This window comes from Oncorhynchus mykiss, unplaced genomic scaffold (assembly GCF_013265735.2).
Source record: "Oncorhynchus mykiss isolate Arlee unplaced genomic scaffold, USDA_OmykA_1.1 un_scaffold_119, whole genome shotgun sequence".
NCBI lineage: Eukaryota > Metazoa > Chordata > Actinopteri > Salmoniformes > Salmonidae > Oncorhynchus > Oncorhynchus mykiss.
Window position 1 is genome coordinate 1141492 of NW_023493660.1, and position 18644 is coordinate 1160135.

The window sequence follows — 18644 nt, forward strand, 5'->3', positions numbered from 1 at the left end:
GTATAACAGCAGAACAGCCCTCAGTAGGAATAACTAGGACATGGTGTATAACAGCAGAACAGCCCTCAGTAGGAATAACTAGGACCTGGTGTACAACAGCAGAACAGCCCTCAGTAGGAATAACTAGGACATGGTGTATAACAGCAGAACAGCCCTCAGTAGGAATAACTAGGACATGGTGTATAACAGCAGAACAGCCCTCAGTAGGAATAACTAGGACATGGTGTATAACAGCAGAACAGCCCTCAGTAGGAATAACTAGGACATGGTGTATAACAGCAGACAGAACAGCCCTCAGTAGGAATAACTAGGACATGGTGTATAACAGCAGAACAGCCCTCAGTAGGAATAACTAGGACATGGTGTATAACAGCAGAACAGCCCTCAGTAGGAATAACTAGGACATGGTGTATAACAGCAGAACAGCCCTCAGTAGGAATAACTAGGACATGGTGTATAACAGCAGAACAGCCCTCAGTAGGAATAACTAGGACCTGGTGTATAACAGCAGAACAGCCCTCAGTAGGAATAACTAGGACATGGTGTATAACAGCAGACAGAACAGCTCTCAGTAGGAATAACTAGGACCTGGTGTATAACAGCAGAACAGCCCTCAGTAGGAATAACTAGGACATGGTGTATAACAGCAGAACAGCCCTCAGTAGGAATAACTAGGACCTGGTGTATAACAGCAGAACAGCCCTCAGTAGGAATAACTAGGACATGGTGTATAACAGCAGAACAGCCCTCAGTAGGAATAACTAGGACCTGGTGTATAACAGCAGAACAGCCCTCAGTAGGAATAACTAGGACATGGTGTATAACAGCAGAACAGCCCTCAGTAGGAATAACTAGGACATGGTGTATAACAGCAGAACAGCCCTCAGTAGGAATAACTAGGACATGGTGTATAACAGCAGAACAGCCCTCAGTAGGAATAACTAGGACATGGTGTATAACAGCAGACAGAACAGCCCTCAGTAGGAATAACTAGGACATGGTGTATAACAGCAGAACAGCCCTCAGTAGGAATAACTAGGACCTGGTGTATAACAGCAGAACAGCCCTCAGTAGGAATAACTAGGACCTGGTGTATAACAGCAGAACAGCCCTCAGTAGGAATAACTAGGACATGGTGTATAACAGCAGAACAGCCCTCAGTAGGAATAACTAGGACCTGGTGTATAACAGCAGAACAGCCCTCAGTAGGAATAACTAGGACATGGTGTATAACAGCAGAACAGCCCTCAGTAGGAATAACTAGGACATGGTGTATAACAGCAGAACAGCCCTCAGTAGGAATAACTAGGACATGGTGTATAACAGCAGAACAGCCCTCAGTAGGAATAACTAGGACATGGTGTATAACAGCAGAACAGCCCTCAGTAGGAATAACTAGGACCTGGTGTATAACAGCAGAACAGCCCTCAGTAGGAATAACTAGGACATGGTGTATAACAGCAGACAGAACAGCTCTCAGTAGGAATAACTAGGACCTGGTGTATAACAGCAGAACAGCCCTCAGTAGGAATAACTAGGACATGGTGTATAACAGCAGAACAGCCCTCAGTAGGAATAACTAGGACCTGGTGTATAACAGCAGAACAGCCCTCAGTAGGAATAACTAGGACATGGTGTATAACAGCAGAACAGCCCTCAGTAGGAATAACTAGGACCTGGTGTATAACAGCAGAACAGCCCTCAGTAGGAATAACTAGGACATGGTGTATAACAGCAGAACAGCCCTCAGTAGGAATAACTAGGACATGGTGTATAACAGCAGAACAGCCCTCAGTAGGAATAACTAGGACATGGTGTATAACAGCAGAACAGCCCTCAGTAGGAATAACTAGGACATGGTGTATAACAGCAGACAGAACAGCCCTCAGTAGGAATAACTAGGACATGGTGTATAACAGCAGAACAGCCCTCAGTAGGAATAACTAGGACCTGGTGTATAACAGCAGAACAGCCCTCAGTAGGAATAACTAGGACCTGGTGTATAACAGCAGAACAGCCCTCAGTAGGAATAACTAGGACATGGTGTATAACAGCAGAACAGCCCTCAGTAGGAATAACTAGGACCTGGTGTATAACAGCAGAACAGCCCTCAGTAGGAATAACTAGGACATGGTGTATAACAGCAGAACAGCCCTCAGTAGGAATAACTAGGACATGGTGTATAACAGCAGAACAGCCCTCAGTAGGAATAACTAGGACCTGGTGTATAACAGCAGAACAGCCCTCAGTAGGAATAACTAGGACCTGGTGTATAACAGCAGAACAGCCCTCAGTAGGAATAACTAGGACATGGTGTATAACAGCAGAACAGCCCTCAGTAGGAATAACTAGGACATGGTGTATAACAGCAGAACAGCCCTCAGTAGGAATAACTAGGACATGGTGTATAACAGCAGAACAGCCCTCAGTAGGAATAACTAGGACATGGTGTATAACAGCAGAACAGCCCTCAGTAGGAATAACTAGGACATGGTGTATAACAGCAGAACAGCCCTCAACCCTATTCCCTGTGTGGGTGTTTGTGTGTCTACTGTGTGAGTGTGTCTACTGTGTGTGAGTGTGTCTACTGTGTGTTTGTGTGTCTACTGTGTGTTTGTGTGTCTACTGTGTGTTTGTGTGTCTACTGTGTGTGAGTGTGTCTACTGTGTGTGAGTGTATCTACTGTGTGTGAGTGTGTCTACTGTGTGTGAGTGTGTCTACTGTGTGTGAGTGTGTCTACTGTGTGTGAGTGTGTCTACTGTGTGTGAGTGTGTCTACTGTGTGTGAGTGTGTCTACTGTGTGTGAGTGTGTCTACTGTGTGTGAGTGTGTCTACTGTGTGTGAGTGTGTCTACTGTGTGAGAGTGTGTCTACTGTGTGAGTGTGTCTACTGTGTGTGAGTGTGTCTACTGTGTGTGAGTGTGTCTACTGTGTGTGAGTGTGTCTACTGTGTGTGAGTGTGTACTGTGTGAGAGTGTCTACTGTATGTGAGTGTGTCTACTGTATGTGTGTGTGTGTGTGTGTGTGTGTGTGTGTGTGTGTGTGTCAGTGTGTGTCAGTGTGTGTCAGAGTGTGTGTGTGTGTCAGTGTGTCAGTGTGTGAGTGTGTGAGTGTGTGTGTGTGTGTGTCAGTGTGTGTGTGTGTGTGTGTGTGTGTGTGTCAGTGTGTGTGTGTGTCAGTGTGTGAGTGTGTTAGTGTGTGTGTGTCAGTGTGTGAGTGTGTTAGCTGCTGAATTGAATACTGAGACTTACTCCCTGTGAAGATCTCCAGCGGTCTTGGCCGGTGGCAGAGGGGGGCTGGCGTGGGGGTTGATCTTGATGAGCCGGTGGGGGTCCGAGCGGTGTGGTTCTGAACGGTGGGGATGGGGGTCGGACCGGTGAGGGTCGGCGCTGGCTGGTCGGATGGGGACCGGGACGTGGCTCAGTTGGTCCAGGCTGTCAGAGGAGGAGACAGGGACCTGGTGGTGTAGCCAAGGGCTGGCCGTGTTCTGGTACCACAACATCCAGAGAGACAGACAGGTTCAGACCCAGAGAGACAGACAGGGTCAGTCCAACAACAACCAGACAGACAGGGTCAGACACCCAGAGAGACAGACAGGGTCAGACCCAGAGAGACAGACAGGGTCAGTCCAACAACATCCAGAGAGACAGACAGGGTCAGACCCAGAGAGACAGACAGGGTCAGTCCAACAACAACCAGACAGACAGACAGACAGACAGACAGGGTCAGACACCCAGACAGACAGACAGGGTCCGACCCAGACAGACAGACAGGGTCAGTCCAACAACATCCAGAGAGACAGACAGGGTCAGACCCAGACAGAGAGACAGACAGGTTCAGATCCAGAGAGACAGACAGGTTCAGATCCAGAGAGACAGACCCAGACCCAGACTAACAGAACCTATAAATAGGATATCCCCTACCTACTAACATAACCTATTACTAGGATATCCCCTACCTACTAACATAACCTATAACTAGGATATCCCCTATAACTAGGATATCCCCTATAACTAGGATATCCCCTATAACTAGGATATCCCCTACCTACTAACAGAACCTATAACTAGGATATCCCCTACCTACTAACATAACCTATAACTAGGATATCCCCTATAACTAGGATATCCCCTATAACTAGGATATCCCCTACCTACTAACATAACCTATAACTAGGATATCCCCTATAACTAGGATATCCCCTATTACTAGGATATCCCCTACCTACTAACAGAACCTATAACTAGGATATCCCCTACCTACTAACATAACCTATAACTAGGATATCCCCTACCTACTAACATAACCTATGACTAGGATATCCCCTATAACTAGGATATCCCCTATAACTAGGATATCCCCTACCTACTAACATAACCTATTACTAGGATATCCCCTATAACTAGGATATCCCCGACCTACTAACAGAACCTACAACTAGGATATCCCCGACCTACTAACAGAACCTATAACTAGGATATCCCCTATAACTAGGATATCCCCGACCTACTAACATAACCTATAACTAGGATATCCCCTACCTACTAACATAACCTATAACTAGGATATCCCCTACCTACTAACAGAACATACAACTAGGATATCCCCGACCTACTAACAGAACCTATAACTAGGATATCCCTATAACTAGGATATCCCCTACCTACTAACATAACCTATAACTAGGATATCCCCTACTTACTAACAGAACCTATTACTAGGATATCCCCTACTTACTAACAGAACCTATTACTAGGATATCCCCTACAACTAGGATATCCCCTACAACTAGGATATCCCCTATAACTAGGATATCCCCTACCTACTAACATAACCTATTACTAGGATATCCCCTACAACTAGGATATCCCCTACTTACTAACAGAACCTATTACTAGGATATCCCCTACCTACTAACATAACCTATTACTAGGATATCCCCTACCTACTAACAGAACCTATTACTAGGATATCCCCTACCTACTAACAGAACATATAACTAAGATATCCCCTATAACTAGGATATCCCCTACCTACTCACATGACCTTTCACTAGGATATCCCCTACCTACTCACATGACCTTTCACTAGGATATCCCCTACAACTAGGATATCCCCTACTTACTAACAGAACCTACAACTAGGATATCCCCTACCTACTAACAGAACCTACAACTAGGATATCCCCTACTTACTAACAGAACCTACAACTAGGATATCCCCTACCTACTAACAGAACCTACAACTAGGATATCCCCTACAACTAGGATATCCCCTACCTACTAACAGAACCTATAACTAGGATATCCCCTACCTACTAACATAACCTATAACTAGGATATCCCCTATAACTAGGATATCCCCTACTTACTAACAGAACCTACAACTAGGATATCCCCTACCTACTAACAGAACCTACAACTAGGATATCCCCTACAACTAGGATATCCCCTATAACTAGGATATCCCCTATAACTAGGATATCCCCTACCTACTAACAGAACCTACAACTAGGATATCCCCTACAACTAGGATATCCCCTACAACTAGGATATCCCCTACCTACTAACAGAACCTACAACTAGGATATCCCCTACCTACTAACAGAACCTACAACTAGGATATCCCCTACAACTAGGATATCCCCTACCTACTAACAGAACCTACAACTAGGATATCCCCTACAACTAGGATATCCCCTACCTACTAACAGAACCTACAACTAGGATATCCCCTACAACTAGGATATCCACTACAACTAGGATATCCCCTACCTACTAACAGAACCTACAACTAGGATATCCCCTATAACTAGGATATCCCCTACAACTAGGATATCCCCTACCTACTAACAGAACCTACAACTAGGATATCCCCTACCTACTAACAGAACCTACAACTAGGATATCCCCTATAACTAGGATATCCCCTACCTACTAACAGAACCTACAACTAGGATATCCCCTATAACTAGGATATCCCCTACCTACTGTTGGGGAATAATCAGAATTAGTTGGTAACATAGATGTTTTATATTCATCATATGTTTGTAAGTTACTTCTCACCAGAATGTGTTTGTATAATACTGTGGCCGGGTTGCAGTATCTGTTCTCTGTCAGGACTAAGTTATTTGGGCCGCAGAGAGGGGAGAGGTCAAGCTCTTGGCTCCACAATGTCTGTGTGCCAGTCAATGTGTCTCTGTGATCTTGTCAAGATAGGATGGATTTGATATATGCCTGTTGATATGGAGGATTTGTTTTATGGTTCTGAGTTTGAGAAAATAAAATAGTTTAGGAGACAAAGCTGAATGATAAATTATGGCCAATGCTGTCTGGCTATGTGTGTCTTTGCTATAAAGGATCTCAGTTGCAATGTGTAAGGGACACTCAGAGAATTCTTTGATAGACACTGAATTGATCTGAGAGTCACAGGGTTGTGATGGAGCTCATATAATTAAAGATGGACTTCATGATAACTCTGACGTGTGTGTGGTTTGCTCTCATGATTTGGTAAATACAGGAAATTTCCACGACACTACTAACATAACCTACAACTAGGATATCCCCTATAACTAGGATATCCCCTATAACTAGGATATCCCCTATAACTAGGATATCCCCGACCTACTAACAGAACCTACAACTAGGATATCCCCGACCTACTAACAGAACAGAATAACAAATAACCTGAACACTCAGCTTTCCCAACATATGGCTTCTACAAAGAGGACAGGACAGTGGTCTTCACAAACTGAACATGAGAGATATGCTACAGCAGCTAGCTGTTTAAACTGGCAACATGATCATAGTTGCTATGATACAGCATCTAGCTGTTTAAACTGGCAACATGATCATAGTTACTATGCTACAGCAGTTAACTGTTTAAACTGGCAACATGATCATAGTTGCTATGCTACAGCAGTTAGCTGCTTAAACTGGCAACATGATCATAGTTGCTATGATATAGCAGTTAGCTGTTTAAACTGGCAACATGATCATAGTTGCTATGCTACAGCAGTTAGCTGTTTAAACAGGCAACATGATCATAGTTGCTATGCTACAGCAGCTAGCTGTTTAAACTGGCAACATGATCATAGTTGCTATGCTACAGCAGCTAGCTGTTTAAACTGGCAACATGATCATAGTTGCTATGCTACAGCAGTTAGCTGTTTAAACTGGCAACATGATCATAGTTGCTATGCTACAGCAGCTAGCTGTTTAAACTGGCAACATGATCATAGTTGCTATGCTACAGCAGCTAGCTGTTTAAACTGGCAACATGATCATAGTTGCTATGCTACAGCAGTTAGCTGTTTAAACTGGCAACATGATCATAGTTGCTATGCTACAGCAGTTAGCTGTTTAAACTGGCAACATGATCAGTTGCTATGCTACAGCAGTTAGCTGTTTAAACAGGCAACATGATCATAGTTGCTATGCTACAGCAGTTAGCTGTTTAAACTGGCAACATAATCATAGTTGCTATGCTACAGCAGTTAGCTGTTTAAACTGGCAACATGATCATAGTTGCTATGCTACAGCAGTTAGCCGTTTAAACTGGCAACATGATCATAGTTGCTATGCTACAGTTGCTAGGTAGAAGTCATAATAGAAGAAGTAGTAGAACAGGAAAAATAGTTGTATTAGAATAGAATCTGGGTGTTTGGTACTCACCCTCCTCATGTTGGTCTCAGAACTGACAGGGTTTTCAGGGTGCACCCACTTGGACCCGGGCAGGTTGAGTCTTGGGGGATAGGAGTGGGTCTCATTGGGGTACTGCCAGATGATTGGATACAGCCCCAGCTGGTTGTATGAGGCTGAGGTGTGGCTGTGTGTCTGGGGCTGAGAGACAGGGTGGTGATGAGCTAGTCCCAGGTGCCCCAGCCCCGAGGAGTCTAGTCGGGGATGACCCCCCAGCAAGGGGCCTGGAGGCAGGCCAGAGAGCACCCCGGAGAGGAGGTGGTGAGTGGAAGAGGGGGTGAGGCAGGAGGCATGGAGGGGGTGGAGCTGGGGGTGCAGATAGGACACGTGGTTGGTCTCCTGGTTGGGACGGACAAGCGCAGGGTCCCGGTACACGGTGAAATGCTCGTTCTTATCGATGATTAGCGGACTCTTAGTGCAAGATCCTGGCGACTCAGTCCCTCGGGCCAGGACGGGCTTAAAGCTGGAGCGAGGGGTGTTGTCCGGGTAACGGCCTTTATGCTTGGACACCTCTGGGGAGGTGAGGGGTTTGGGTTTAGAACAAGTCTCCAGAACACTCTGTGTTTTAGACTTGACGATGTCAGGGGAGCAGAGGGGCTTTGGCTTCAGGGCCTCTGGGGAGGGGAGGGGCTTGGGGACATCAGGGGAGGGGCTTAGCTTGTACGACTTCCTGGCCTCGTCGGCCAATGAGGCGTTCTTAATGCAGGGCAGCATGGAGGAATATAGCTGCTTCTCTCTCTCTACTACAGCAGCAGACTCACTGACTGATGCTATAGGTCTGATCACCGCTGAATGGACTAACCCCATCTTACTGCCCAGGCTGCCAGCTATGTCATGCTTTACCTCCGGCTTCCTACACACTGAGGGAGTCTGGTTCCTAAGGTCACACTCTGACACTGAGGGAGTCTGGTTCCTAAGGTCACACTCTGACACTGAGGGAGTCTGGTTCCTAAGGTCACACTCTGACACTGAGGGAGTCTGGTTCCTAAGGTCACACTCTGACACTGAGGGAGTCTGGTTCCTAAGGTCACACTCTGACACTGAGGGAGTCTGGTTCCTAAGGTCACACTCTGACACTGAGGGAGTCTGGTTCCTAAGGTCACACTCTAACACTAAGGGAGTCTGGTTCCTAAGGTCACACTCTAACACTAAGGGAGTCTGGTTCCTAAGGTCACACTCTGACACTAAGGGAATCTGGTTCCTAAGGTCACACTCTGACACTGAGGGAGTCTGGTTCCTAAGGTCACACTCCGAGGGGCTCTTCCGAAGGGGAGAGGGAGGGGCCACAGAGGGGTTCAGCACCAAATGTCTGCTGGGCTCAGAGAGGTAGGAGGGCTCAGATGGATTCTGGGAGGCCAGCAGGGCCGAGACGGCCTCAGAGTTCTCCCGGGAGGCCATGTGTGCGTTAGCGTCCTCTGCTGTGATGTCGATTATATACTGAGAGGGAGTCTGGGTCCTGGAGACCACCTCAGCGCTGGTGTACTGGTCCTTGGACTGGGGATGGGTCTGGGATTTCATAGTGCTGTTGTTCTCCATGATGCACTCCCCTTGGCCCTCAGAGGGGGCAGAGCCCTGGGAGGAGGAGGACAGGGGAGGGGCCTGCTGCTGTTGCAGTGGAGACCGTTCTCCCTGTCGTTGAGGTTGTCGCAGGGATGACCTCTGCTCCCTGTCGGCTGATGACTGCTGAAACTCCGCCTTCTGAAGCTCCTCACCCCAGGGGGAGAGACTGCCTGTCAGAGCAGACTCCTTCCCAGTCTTAGAACCCTGGGTCTTGTGCCCCTCCTGGCCGGTCTCTCCTTTTAGCTCCTCCTCTGAGTTCTGCTCTGAGGAAGAGGAGGAGTCTGCCGTCCTGGTTCTCTTGGTAGACATCTCAGAGTCACTGCTCTCAGAGAAGTCAGACCTCACTGTAGTCTCGTTTCTCAGTCTTTTCAAACCTGATTTCTTCTCCTCTTCCTCCTCCGCTTTCCTCCGCTTGTTCACAGCCACCTGCTTGCTGCTCGTACTTTTAAAGAAGTCTGGAGAGATGAATCAGAGGAGAATATATTAGATTAGTCTGGAGAGATGAATCAGAGAAGTCTGGAGATGAATCAGAGGAGAATATATTAGACTAGTCTGGAGAGATGAATCAGAGGAGAATATATTAGATTAGTCTGGAGAGATGAATCAGAGAAGTCTGGAGAGATGAATCAGAGAAGTCTGGAGAGATGAATCAGAGGAGGAGAATATATTAGAGAAGTCTGGAGAGATGAATCAGAGGATATATATATATAATAATATATTATAATTCTAAATGACAAGCAGCAAATATTTGTTGTTATGAAACAAGCAAGAAATAAGACAAAAAACAGAAAACTTGAGCGTGCATAACTATTCACCCCTCCCCCAAAGTCAAAGTATTGACTGTTGGGGGGGGGGGGGGTGAATAGTTATGCACGCTTTTGTAGCAATTACAGCCACCTTTTGTAGCAATTACAGCTGCAAGTCTCTTGGGATATGTCTCCATAAGCTTTGCACATCTAGCCACTGTGATTTTTGCCCAGTCTTCAAGGCAAAACTGCTCCAGCTCCTTCAAGTTGGATGGGTTCCGCTGGTGTACAGCAATCTTTAAGTCATACCACAGATTCTCAATTGGATTGAGGTCTGGAATTTGACTTGGCCATTCCAAGACATTTAGATGTTTCCCCATAAACCACTCGAGTGTTGCTTTAACAGTATGCTTAGGATCATTGTCCTGCTGGAAGGTGAACCTCCATCCCAGTCTCAAATCTCTGGAAGACTGAAACAGGTTTCCCTCAAGAATTTCCCTGTATTTAGCGCCATCCATCATTCCTTCAATTCTGACTAGTTTCCCAGTCCCTGCCGATGAAAAATATCCCCACAGCATGATGCTGCCACCACCATGCTTCACTGTGGGATGGTGTTCTCGGGATGATGAGAGGTGTTGGGTTTGCGCCAGACATAGCATTTTCCTTGATGGCCAAAAGGCTTCATTTTAGTCTCAACTGACCAGAGTACCTTCTTCCATATGTTTGGGGAGTCTCTCACATGCCTTTTGGCGAACACTTTAAGCAATGGCTTTTTTCTGGCCACTCTTCCGTAAAGCCCAGCTCTGTGGAGTGTACGGCTTAAAGTGGTCCTATGGACAGATACTCCAATCTCCGCTGTGGAGCTTTGCAGCTCCTTAAGGTTTATCTTTGGTCTCTTTGTTGCCTCTGATTAATGACATCCTTGCCTGGTCCGTGAGTTTTGGTGTGATGCCCTCTCTTGGCAGGTTTGTTGTGGTGCCAAATTCTTTCCATTTTTTAATAATGGATTTAATGGTGCTCCGTGGGATGTTCAAAGTTTCATATATTTAAAAAAAACAACCTTGATCTGTACTTCAGCGAGTAATGCTACCAGAGTAGGGAATAATGCTCCCAGAGTAGAGAGTAATGCTCCCAGAGCAGAGAGTAATGCTACTAGAGTAGGGAATAATGCTCCCAGAGCAGAGAGTAATGCTACTAGAGTGGGAATAATGCTCCCAGAGTAGAGAATAATGCTACTAGAGTAGGTAATAATGCTCCTAGAGCAGATAATAATGCTCCTAGATCAGGGAGCAATGCTCCTAGATCAGGGAGCAATGCTGCCAGAGCAGCGAGCAATGCTCCCAGAGCAGGGAATAATGCTCCCAGAGCAGCGAGTAATGCTCCCAGAGCAGCGAGTAATGCTCCTATAGCAGGGAGTAATGCTCCAAGACGAGGGAGAATTGCATCAAGAGCAGGGAGTAATGCTCCAAGACGAGGGAGTAATGGTCCTAGAGCAGCGAGTAATGCTCCTAGAGCAGGGAGTAATGCTCCTAGAGCAGGGAGTAATGCTCCTAGAGTAGCGTGTAATGCTCCTAGTGAAGTGAGTAATGCTCAAAGTGTAAGGCTCCAAGACGAGGGATAATTGCTCCAAGATCAGGGAGTAATGCTCCTAGTGAAGGGAGTAATGTTCCTAGATCAGGGAGTAATGCTCCTAGTGTAGGGAATAATGCTCATAGAGCAGGGATTAATGCTCCTAGAGCAGGGAATAATGCTCCTAGAGCAGCACTCGAACCCCTGTACACTGACTCAGTACCGGGACCCCTTTACACTGACTCAGTACCGGGACCCCTGTACACTGACTCAGTACCGGGACCCCTGTACACTGACTCAGTACCGGGACCCCTGTACACTGACTCAGTACCGGGACCCCTGTACACTGACTCAGTACCGGGACCCCTGTACACTGACTCAGTACCGGGACCCCTGTACACTGACTCAGTACCGGGACCCCTGTACACTGACTCAGTACCGGGACCCCTGTACACTGACTCAGTACTGGTACCTCATGTACAGACCCCTGGACTTTTCCACATTTTGTTACATTACAGACTTATTCTAAAATGGATTAAATACATGTTTTAACTCATCAGTCTAGACACAATACCCCATAATGACAGGTTTTTTAAAAACATTTTTGCAAATGCATTGAAAGTTAAAAACAGAAATATCTTACTTACATAAGTATTCAGACCTTTTGATATGAGACTTGAAATTGAGCTCAGATGCATCCTGTTTCCATTGATCATCCTTGATGTTTTTACCACAGTTCCATTGATTGGACATGATTTGGAAAGGCACACACTTGTAAGGTATATAAGGTCCCACAGTTGACAGTGCATGCCAGAGCAAAAACCTAGCAATAAGTTCGAAGGAATTGTCCGGAGAGCTCAGAGACAGGATTGTGTCGAGGCACAGATCTGGGGAAGGGTACCAAAACATTTCTGCAGCATTGAAGGTCCCCAAGAACACAGTGGCCTTCCTAGAGCTGGTCACCCAGCCAACCTGAAAAATCGGGGGAGAAAGGCCTTGGTCAGGGAGGTAACCAAGAACCCCATGGTCCCTCTGACAAAGCTCCAGAGTTCCTCTGTGGAGATGGGAGAACCTTCCAGAAGGACAACCATCTCTGCAGCACTCCACCAATCAGGCTTTTATGGTAGAGTGGCCAAACTGAAGCCACTCCTCATTAAAAGGCACATGACAGCCCACTTGGAGTTTGCCAAAATGCGAGTCAAGGACTCTCAGACCAATGAGAGTCAAGGACTCTCAGACCATGAGAAACAAGATTATCTGGTCTGATGAAACCAAGATTGAACTCTTTGGCCTGAATTCCAAGCCTCACGTTTGGAGGTAACCTGGCACCAACCCTACGGTGAAGCATGGTGGTGGCAGCCTCATGCTGTGGGGATGTTTTTCAGCAGGGACTGGGAGACTATTCAGGATCGAGGGAAAGATGAACGGAGCAAAGTACAGAGAGATCCTTGATGAAAACCTGTTCCAGAGCACTCAGGACCTCAGACTGTGGCGAAGGGTTACCTTCCAACAGGACAATCACAGCCAAGACAACGCAGGAGCGGCTTCGGGACGAGTCTCTGAGTGGCCCAGCCAGAACCCGGACTTGAACCTGATTGAACATCTCTGGAGAGACCTGAAAATAGCTGTGCAGCGACCCTCCCCATCCAACCTGACAGAGCTTGAGAGGATCTGCAGAGAAGAATGGGAGAAACTCCCCAAATACAGGTGTACCAAGCTTCTAGGGTCATACCCAAGAAGACTTGATGCTGTAATCGCTGCCAAGGGTGCTTCAACAAAGTACTGAGTAAAGGGTCTGAATAGTTATGTACAGTGGGGCAAAAAAGTATTTAGTCAGCCACAAATTGTGCAAGTTCTCCCACTTAAAAAGATGAGAGAGGCCTGTAATTTTCATCAACTATGACAGGTACACTTCAACTTTGTTGGCAATGACAGAGGTTTTCTGTAAATCTTCACGGTTTTCACACACCGTTGCTGGTATTTTGGCCCATTCCCCCATGTAGATTTCCTCTAGAGCAGTGATGTTTGGGGCTGTTGCTGGGCAACACAGACTTTCAACTCCCTCCAAAGATTTTCTATGGGGTTGAGATCTGGAGACTGGCTAGGCCACTCCAGGACCTTGAAATGCTTCTTACGAATTCACACGTTCGTTGCCCGGGCGGTGTGTTTGGGATCATTGTCATGCTGAAAGACCCAGCCACGTTTCATCTTCAATGCCCTTGCTGATGGAAGGAGGTTTTCACTCAAAATCTCACGATACATGGCCCCATTCATTCTTTCCTTTACACGGATCAGTCGTCCTGGTCCCTTTGCAGAAAAATAGCCCCAAAGCATGATGTTTCCACCCCCATGCTTCACAGTAGGTATGGTGTTCTTTGGATGCAACTCAGCATTATTTGTCCTCCAAAACACGACGAGTTGAGTTTTTACCAAAAAGTTATATTTTGGTTTCATCTGACCATATGACATTCTCCCAATCTTCTTCTGGATCATCCAAATGCTCTCTAGCAAACTTCAGACGGGCCTGGACATGTACTGGCTTAAGCAGGGGGACACGTCTGGCACTGCAGGATTTGAGTCCCTGGCGGCGTAGTGTGTTACTGATGGTAGGCTTTGTTACTTTAGTCCCAGCTCTCTGCAGGTCATTCACTAGGTCCCCACGTGTGGTTCTGGGATTTTTGCTCACCGTTCTTGTGATCATTTTGACCCCACGGGGTGAGATCTTGCGTGGAGCCCAAGATCGAGGGAGATTATCAGTGGTCTTGTATGTCTTCCATTTCCTAATAATTGCTCCCACAGTTGATTTCTTCAAACCAAGCTGCTTACCTATTGCAGATTCAGTCTTCCCAGCCTGGTGCAGGTCTACAATTTTGTTTCTGGTGTCCTTTGACAGCTCTTTGGTCTTGGCCATAGTGGAGTTTGGAGTGTGACTATTTGAGGTTGTGGTTCAAACAGGTGCCATTAATACAGGTAACGAGTGGAGGACAGAGGAGCCTCTTAAAGAAGAAGTTACAGGTCTGTGAGAGCCAGAAATCTTGCTTGTTTGTAGGTGACCAAATACTTATTTTCCACCATAATTTGCAAATAAATTCATTAAAAATCCTACAATGTGATTTTCTGGATTTTTTTTTCATTTTGTCTGTCATAGCTGAAGTGTACCTGTGATGAAAAGTACAGGCCTCTCTCATTTTTTTAAAGTGGGGAGTACCCTGCTGTCTGACTAAGTGATACGGTACTATTACCCTGCTGTCTGACTAAGTGATACGGTACTATTACCCTGCTGTCTGACTTAGTGCTACTGTACTATTACCCTGCTGTCTGACTTAGTGCTACGGTACTATTACCCTGCTGTCTGACTTAGTGCTACGGTACTATTACCCTGCTGTCTGACTTAGTGCTACGGTACTATTACCCTGCTGTCTGACTTAGTGCTACTGTACTATTACCCTGCTGTCTGACATTTCTAAAAACCTGTTTTTGCTTTGTCTTTGTGTGTAGATATTGTGGGAAGCCAAACCTTTCCCAAGGCAGTGTCCTGCTGAACCTTTCCCAAGGCAGTGTCCTGCTGAACCTTTCCCAAGGCAGTGTCCTGCTAAAGCTTTCCCAAGGCAGTGTCCTGCTAAAGCTTTCCCAAGGCAGTGTCCTGCTAAAGCTTTCCCAAGGCAGTGTCCTGCTAAAGCTTTCCCAAGGCAGTGTCCTGCTAAAGCTTTCCCAAGGCAGTGTCCTGCTAAAGCTTTCCCAAGGCAGTGTCCTGCTAAAGCTTTCCCAAGGCAGTGTCCTGCTAAAGCTTTCCCAAGGCAGTGTCCTGCTAAAGCTTTCCCAAGGCAGTGTCCTGCTAAAGCTTTCCCAAGGCAGTGTCCTGCTAAAGCTTTCCCAAGGCAGTGTCCTGCTAAAGCTTTCCCAAGGCAGTGTCCTGCTGAACCTTTCCCAAGGCAGTGTCCTGCTGAACCTTTCCCAAGGCAGTGTCCTGCTGAACCTTTCCCAAGGCAGTGTCCTGCTAAAGCTTTCCCAGGCAGTGTCCTGCTAAAGCTTTCCCAAGGCAGTGTCCTGCTAAAGCTTTCCCAGGCAGTGTCCTGCTAAAGCTTTCCCAAGGCAGTGTCCTGCTAAAGCTTTCCCAAGGCAGTGTCCTGCTGAATGCTTTCAGAGCTCTACTCATCTCAGGTCAATGGAACAGCTTGACCACACAGTACATGAAGTAAAACAGGTGAACATTCCTCCAGCGTCCACGATCTCCTCACCTCTTGTTCTATCTTCACCATCATCCTCACCTCCTCTCCCTGCTCTCTCGTTACAGTCCACGTTGTCTCCCTTGAAGTCATCATCAGGGACACTGCTGTCAGATCCCTTCCTCCTGGAGAAGCCAGGTCCGCGGTGCTGCGTCTGTTCCTGGCAAGGGGAGTGCTGCGCTGGGGCCTGCTGGCTCTGGGACCCGCCCTGACCTTGACCCTGCTGGGTGGTGACCCCTGACCCCTGCTTCACCGCCCCACCAGAGGAGTTCATGACTGGTCTGGGGCTGTTGGCTTGGGCGCGGGTGTAGTGACCCTGTAGAGGATGACGAGAGAACAGACACACCAAGGATGGAGTTGGTTAGAGACAGGAGGACAGAGAGAGAACAGACACACCAAGGATGGAGTTGGCTAGAGACAGGAGGACAGAGAGAGAACAGGCACACCAAGGATGGAGTTGGCTAGAGACAGGAAGACAGAGAGAGAACAGACACACCAAGGATGGAGTTGGCTAGAGAGAGGAGGACAGAGAGAGAACAGGCACACCAAGGATGGAGTTGGCTAGAGACAGGAGGACAGAGAGAGAACAGACACACCAAGAATGGAGTTGGTTAGAGACAGGAGGACAGAGAGAGAATAGACACACAGAGGATGGAGTTGGCTAGAGACAGGAGGACAGAGAGAGAACAGACGCACCAAGGATGGAGTTGGCTAGAGACAGGAGGACAGAGAAAGAACAGACACACCAAGGATGGAGTTGGTTAGAGACAGGAGGACAGAGAGAGAACAGGCACACCAAGGATGGAGTTGGCTAGAGACAGGAGGACAAACACACCAAGGATGGAGTTGGCTAGAGACAGGAGGACAGAGAGAGAACAGACACACCAAGGATGGAGTTGGCTAGAGACAGGAGGACAGACACACCAAGGATGGAGTTGGCTAGAGACAGGAGGACAGAGAGAACAGACACACCAAGGATGGAGTTGGCTAGAGACAGGAGGACAGAGAGAGAACAGGCACACCAAGGATGGAGTTGGCTAGAGACAGGAGGACAGAGAGAGAACAGACACACCAAGGATGGAGTTGGTTAGAGATAGGAGGACAGAGAGAGAACAGACACACCAAGGATGGAGTTGGCTAGAGACAGGAGGACAGAGAGAGAACAGACACACCAAGGATGGAGTTGGCTAGAGACAGGAGGACAGAGAGAGAACAGACACACCAAGGAGGACAGAGAGAGAACAGGCACACCAAGGATGGAGTTGGTTAGAGACAGGAGGACAGAGAGAGAACAGACACACCAAGGATGGAGTTGGCTAGAGACAGGAGGACAGAGAGAACAGACACACCAAGGATGGAGTTGGTTAGAGACAGGAGGACAGAGAGAGAACAGGCACACCAAGGATGGAGTTGGCTAGAGACAGGAGGACAGAGAGAGAACAGACACACCAAGGATGGAGTTGGCTAGAGACAGGAGGACAGAGAGAGAACAGACACACAAAGGATGGAGTTGGCTAGAGACAGGAGGACAGAGAGAGAACAGACGCACCAAGGATGGAGTTGGCTAGAGACAGGAGGACAGAGAGAGAACAGACACACCAAGGATGGAGTTGGTTAGAGACAGGAGGACAGAGAGAGAACAGGCACACCAAGGATGGAGTTGGCTAGAGACAGGAGGACAGAGAGAGAACAGACACACAAAGGATGGAGTTGGTTAGAGACAGGAGGACAGAGAGAGAACAGGCACACCAAGGATGGAGTTGGCTAGAGACAGGAGGACAGAGAGAGAACAGGCACACCAAGGATGGAGTTGGCTAGAGACAGGAGGACAGAGAGAGAACAGGCACACCAAGGATGGAGTTGGCTAGAGACAGGAGGACAGAGAGAGAACAGACACACCAAGGATGGAGTTGGTTAGAGACAGGAGGACAGAGAGAGAACAGGCACACCAAGGATGGAGTTGGCTAGAGACAGGAGGACAGAGAGAGAACAGGCACACCAAGGATGGAGTTGGCTAGAGACAGGAGGACAGAGAGAGAACAGGCACACCAAGGATGGAGTTGGCTAGAGACAGGAGGACAGAGAGAGAACAGACACACCAAGGATGGAGTTGGTTAGAGACAGGAGGACAGAGAGAGAACAGGCACACCAAGGATGGAGTTGGCTAGAGATAGGAGGACAGAGAGAGAACAGGCACACCAAGGATGGAGTTGGCTAGAGACAGGAGGACAGACACACCAAGGATGGAGTTGGCTAGAGACAGGAGGACAGAGAGAGAACAGACACACCAAGGATGGAGTTGGCTAGAGACAGGAGGACAGAGAGAGAACAGACACACCAAGGATGGAGTTGGCTAGAGACAGGAGGACAGAGAGAGAACAGACACACCAAGGATGGAGTTGGCTAGAGACAGGAGGACAGAGAGAGAACAGGCACACCAAGGATGGAGTTGGCTAGAGACAGGAGGACAGAGAGAGAGGTGTTTCAGGATGTCACATTTAATATGGTTGATAATTCAACACCACCGAGAATGATCCACAATGGAAAAGAAGGTATACAGTCCTATTACCCTGCTGTCTGACTTAGTGCTACGGTACTATTACCCTGCTGTCTGACTTAGTGCTACGGTACTATTACCCTGCTGTCTGACTTAGTGCTACGGTACTATTACCCTGCTGTCTGACTTAGTGCTACGGTACTATTACCCTGCTGTCTGACTTAGTGCTACGGTACTATTACCCTGCTGTCTGACTTAGTGCTACGGTACTATTACCCTGCTGTCTGACTTAGTGCTACGGTACTATTACCCTGCTGTCTGACTTAGTGCTACGGTACTATTACCCT

The 18644-nt window shown here is 47.4% G+C and overlaps 1 protein-coding gene across 11 annotated transcripts in view; it reads right to left on the reverse strand.

Moving 5' to 3' along the window:
• LOC110517734 (probable JmjC domain-containing histone demethylation protein 2C) overlaps nucleotides 1–18644 on the reverse strand; it is a 225697-nt gene that overhangs the window by 51934 nt on the left and 155119 nt on the right. For 10 of the 11 annotated variants that reach the window (XM_036972064.1, XM_036972068.1, XM_036972069.1 and 7 more), the window contains exons 7-9: nucleotides 15813–16116; nucleotides 7673–9714; nucleotides 3251–3486 (exon numbers count right to left, since the gene is read on the reverse strand). In XM_036972064.1, coding sequence (XP_036827959.1) covers nucleotides 3251–3486; nucleotides 7673–9714; nucleotides 15813–16116 — 2582 coding nt within the window. The remainder of the gene's footprint in view (nucleotides 1–3250; nucleotides 3487–7672; nucleotides 9715–15812; nucleotides 16117–18644) is intronic. The other variant, XM_036972063.1, reaches the window with a different exon arrangement.